Source organism: Dryas octopetala, chromosome 6 (genome assembly GCF_963921425.1).
Source record: "Dryas octopetala chromosome 6, drDryOcto1.1, whole genome shotgun sequence".
In the NCBI taxonomy this organism is placed as follows: Eukaryota; Viridiplantae; Streptophyta; class Magnoliopsida; order Rosales; family Rosaceae; genus Dryas; species Dryas octopetala.
Genome location: NC_141371.1, coordinates 19,188,539 through 19,193,704, shown reverse-complemented (window position 1 = coordinate 19,193,704; position 5,166 = coordinate 19,188,539). Strand labels below are relative to the sequence as shown.

The following is a 5,166-nucleotide window of genomic DNA, read 5'->3' as shown; positions in this document are numbered from 1 at the left end:
GATATCGTAGACATCTATTATATGTGTTTTTATTGTAGAACTGATTATGAAGCCATGATTGGTATCAGTTTATTTTCCCAAAATAGATATCTATTCTTTATACAATTTCAGTTTTTACATTAGAATTGATCTAATATATTTCGAAATTAGGGTTATGTGACACCTGTTTTGATATCGAATTTATTTTCAAAAAACTGATATAATTGGTTAACACCATTGAACCATCCAGTGCATATTTATTTAGTGGCCAATTTTACTTGCACAGATAAGCTAAACTGATTCAATTCATTCAACAATCCATTCCATTCATCAAATGTCATATATTTCAAAGGACCCAAAAGTTGTTATATCACAAAAATTAGGGGGAAATCTCATCATCTCTAACTACCCCTTCCTTCAAATATGTGTAAGCTAGCTAGGCTAGGCATCACTTAAAGCTACCCTTTACAAAAACTATTAGGCAGTAGGCTAGGCATGCATTTTCCCAAAAAACTAGGCAGTAGGCATGCAATTCCCCATTCCCCTTTACAAAATATGGGCATGGCAGCATTTAAATTAATTGATCTAAAGTTCTATAATATCCACAAAATGGCACATCCAGCCATCACCACATATACCTAAGCCTACACATAATTCAAGTTAACAAAGTCACCCCATTCTTCTCGAACATCATCAATTTGGTCTTTGGTGTAACTGCATCGCTTGATCTTCGATTTGCTCCACTGAAAACACAAACGAAAATTGCATTAGCTCAATAGCAAGGTAGCTTAAAGCTTGCTCATACTAAAATAATGCTTGCAACTAGCTTGTGCAAATTCACATAACTAACACCGTGGGAAATAGATGCTAGACAACTTTTCAAAGGTTAAGAGAAATTAGACATGCAGTAGAATGGTTAAGTTTGATGTATTATTAGTGACAAACAAAAGAGAACTTAGTACAAGTTGAATGCTTACATAAGAAAGGAACAATATATAGCCTGTAGAAAACAGAATTTTGACAACCATAATAATGGCCAAGAGTGGTTTTGGTACTGACCAGTTTCTTAAGGCAGGTTCAGATGGAACCCTTCTTTACTGCAAGGAGAAACGAGAGATATATGGCAAACAGAAAGTATAGTGCTTAATCTTATAATTTGATTTTTTTAATTTTTTCTTTTTTACATGAATATAATTGATGAAGAAAATTCATTTGAGTAGGTTCCAGCTATATTCAATATAAGCAATGCAGTTAACCAAAATTTTAGAAACTTCAAGCAAGGATGTAAGAAAATATATACTGTATGTGAAGGTCATTTGGATTCGATTTTACCGTGCTCTCAAACTCAAGATTCGTATCCTCAATGATGTCCTTCATGTACGTCATAACGTAGTAACCACATTCAACCCCTCCAGGTTGTTTAGGACACTGACCACAAGAAGAAAACAGTGGCATGCATATAGAGTTAGTGTGTATTCATACAGGTTTTAAATAGGAATGGCAGAAATAGTAATTAGGAAAATATTAATGAATTATTTGGAATACATACTGAAAGATGCTTCCACTGTATTGTTTTGCGAGTTCGCCGGCTACCCGTAACTACATTGAATTGTCTAATCGCACTGAATCAACAAAACAACACAATAAGTTACACCCTAACAAATTATCCCTAGTGCATAAACCAATAAATATATAAGGGAGCATCAACTCACGTGTTGACAATGTCCATCCATCCCTGGTTAAAGGTCGGTTTTGCAAGAGGGTCCATTATATAAACAATGTCTTTATCTTCAGTAATTATGGTCAACATCCAATGTGACCTTTCAAAAAGGGTAGCACTATAATTAGCATGCATGAGTAAATGGCAGGCATAAAAAAGGTTCAAGAAAGTCAGTTAATCATCTAAACACCCTTACCCAGAATTGTAAGGCACCAAGAAAACACGATCGCTTTTTCCTTGCTGAAAACGAGCTGCCATGTAGGTTGATCGTTTCTCTGAGCTTGCTACTCCAACAGAAACACGGGCCGGATCCACCAAACCAACCATATCAATCATCTTGGATCTGACCAACTTATCATATAGGTGCCTAATAGTATTTAATTAAAAAATACATATCAGAGCAGATCAGTAGGACAAAACATGACTAGCTTTTCAATTAAACTTAACTACCTCATATACACCACTATGCATGTCGCGGAGAGTTCCTGTATCTCCATGAGGGAAGTTATATCCTCTCTCAAGATAAATAGTTTTCAGACTTCTCCAAAGACTTCTTCCTCTATCGCAGATGTGATTGCTTTTCCACTCTCATACATTGCTTCCCGGGCATAACGATACAGTAGCTTGCAATTTGTTGGCACAAGCTTCTCAACTGGTGCATCCTTCTTGAATAATTCCTTCACCATGCCAGGCACTTGTTTCTTCTGCATCTGCCATGGTTAAGCACAAAGACCCAAGGTTAAGTGAGTAATGAAAGAAAAATAAAGAGACAGAAGTAATGAAAGTACGTACTATATTTACCTTATCATTGTATTAATTACAAGGTCTTTAGGCCAAGCGACATGGCTGCCAACGGCATCATCAACAGTTTTAAACTCCTCTCGGACTGGAATGGGAAGCAAAGATTGTCCATCAATGGCAATGTCAATTGCAACCCGCAGGTTGGCGTCACCCAACGGAACCCCATGCACTTCCTTAGATGCAAGATCAATAATTGAATCGTATGCAACAATCTTTCTAGTAGTTCCCAAAGCCAGTTTGCAAGAATTTTCCTAAGCAAACATAGTACATACCAATACATAAATAAAGTGCTATTCAAAACGCTAAAACAACACCATCTCAGACCAATACCTTTACTGTGCAGTCAGCGATGACGTCTTTGTGTACTGCCTCCTTCCTTTCTAGCTCAACCACCGCAGCCTTAGACTTTCCCTCATCCTGGCAGCTTGCTTTATCGGAGATAATCCCATGGCTTGGAAGTGTCTTAGGTGTAAGAACACCCTTCTCATTCTCCCGCGCCTCCAACTTTTCAATTCTCTCCAACAACATTTTACACATTTCACGCTCCTTTTCTAACATGGCCGCCAACTCATTTTTTGAGACTAGTTCCCTAGGTTTTATGGGAATGTTGAAGTATGTGGTAGGGTTGACATTCCCCCCTACTGCCCTTACCCTACCATGGGTGTCCGGAGTCTCCAAAGCCATAGTTAGAACGTCCACTGCACTCTCGACCTTCAATTCTCCTTGCTTCTTTTTCTCCAGCAATTCGTCCTGCCACATGTCCATGACAAATTACATTACACAAAAATGACCTCATCAATTATGAAATCCACTGCAATAACAGGTCATAATGCTTACAATGACATCAGCCACCGATTGTACTTCCTCAGTTAAGTTCCCATTAGAATCTTCACGTGCCTTCTTCCATAGAACGGAACGGTCAAGATCCTCCGCTGCCACATTTTGTTTCCTCTATCCATAGAACCAAATTTAACATTAAAAATGCAAGTGCAAAATGCTAGTTAAACTAGACATGCAGATATCCATTCACAAGCTTACCAAATCCTCCTCCAAGCCTATATATCCTTTTCGTGACAATCTATGGTGATACTTCCTCTTTGCAGTTCTCTTGCTTTGTGCCTCATGTAGTTCCTACAATTAAGTACAAGGAACAAAAATATAACACATATCATGAGGAAAATGGGTTCTTGAAATAACCAAAATTTAATACTTTGCAAATATCAAATGTAGTTGGAGCAACAGCTTTTGGCAGCAGCTGGCACAAATGAAAAAGCTTACCATAAATGAGTCTGATAGTCGGCGTGCAACAAATGCCTCCCAATGTCGTTTCTCAATGAAGTCCTCATATTGCTTAGGTGGGAGTTTCAAAGCCTCTGGATCGTCCTTGAATGGAAGCACGAATTTGTTTGTAAGATTAGTCTTGAATGTTCTCCACTTAATGCCAGCTGAAGACAACACCATCTTCTGGCTTGTAGAGGGAAGATCAAAGGCATCCTATATTTAGGGTTAATGAGGACAAACAATAATTAAAAATGCAGCAAATATCTCAGGATAAACATGCAGCAAATTAACGGTTACAATAGGTAAAATGAAGCTGAAATACCTCAACATCCTCCCAGATTTTTTTTTAAGTCCTTATCCACCTTCGGCCAACTTTCTTCAATAATAGGGACTGTGGTCCTCGCCTTAACCCCTATGTATGAAGCTAAAGTCTGACGAGCTTCTCCTACCGGTACACCATGTGTATTATACTGCACTTGAACTTTTCGGCCTAAAGCTTTCTTCACAATTACATGGTGCATCTGTGTTATTCCCCGAGTGGAACTACTATCAGCAGTAGTAATCGCCGCTTGCTTCGAACTTGAGCTTGCTTTGGCATCCACATTCTCCTCATCTGCAGGTGGGACTTTGGTTGCCTTTGGTGTGGACACTGCACCTTTCTTTCCTTTTGGTGTTCTCCTGTCTTTTCTTTTTCCCTTCTTGCCTTTCGATGTTGCCATTACTCGAAGATCAAAACTGTAGCAAAACTATGTAATTAAAAACAAAAATTACAGTACATACATAAGTAAGCCATGGAAAATAGCCTAAATAAGTAAGCCTCTATAAGGGAAATTAACACAAGGTATACACATCTATAAGAAAGCATGGATATACACAAGAAAAGCACAAGCCTCTCACCTCTATTAATTAATTAATACTAACACTTAGTAAACTTAGTAAATAATACAAGGAAAATAGCCTAAGTAAGTAAGCCATGAAATATTCAACTTGGTAAAATATACAAGGAAAACAGCCTAAAAAAAAATACAAATCGTTCTTGAAATTAAAGAAATTAAAGTAGAAAGTATGCAAATTAAATTACAAATTAGCATCAAATTACATGACAAAAAAATGCATGGATTATGGTTTTTGTATTCTTGAGTGATCAATCCATATGCCCTCGCAATTATCTCTCTTGTAAGTGTTATCACCATCACTAAGTATATCATCAAATTCCTTGACAGATGGTATTCCTTCAGTAAAGGATTGAGCGTGAACACCAGTGTCCCCTAAGTCATCCTCTTGTGCACCATCTTGATAATCTCTAGTCGGGGCTGCAAGCACTACTGACCAGCAAGAGTCGAGTGGGTCCTCTACATAAAAGACTTGCTTCACTTGGGCAACCA

General features: G+C 37.8%; 1 protein-coding gene across 1 annotated transcript; it reads right to left on the bottom strand.

Annotated features, from left to right (window-relative positions):
• Positions 1-580: 580 nt before the first annotated feature.
• On the bottom strand, positions 581-2,278 carry LOC147283063 (uncharacterized). The gene is made up of 6 exons (XM_086249344.1): positions 2,150-2,278; positions 1,896-2,066; positions 1,692-1,799; positions 1,529-1,601; positions 1,312-1,407; positions 581-722 (listed from the first exon to the last, which is right to left on the bottom strand). Exons 1-6 carry the CDS (start codon positions 2,194-2,196, stop codon positions 624-626), a joined length of 594 nt encoding a protein of 197 aa, XP_086105470.1. The 5' UTR covers positions 2,197-2,278; the 3' UTR covers positions 581-623.
• Positions 2,279-5,166: the final 2,888 nt, after the last annotated feature.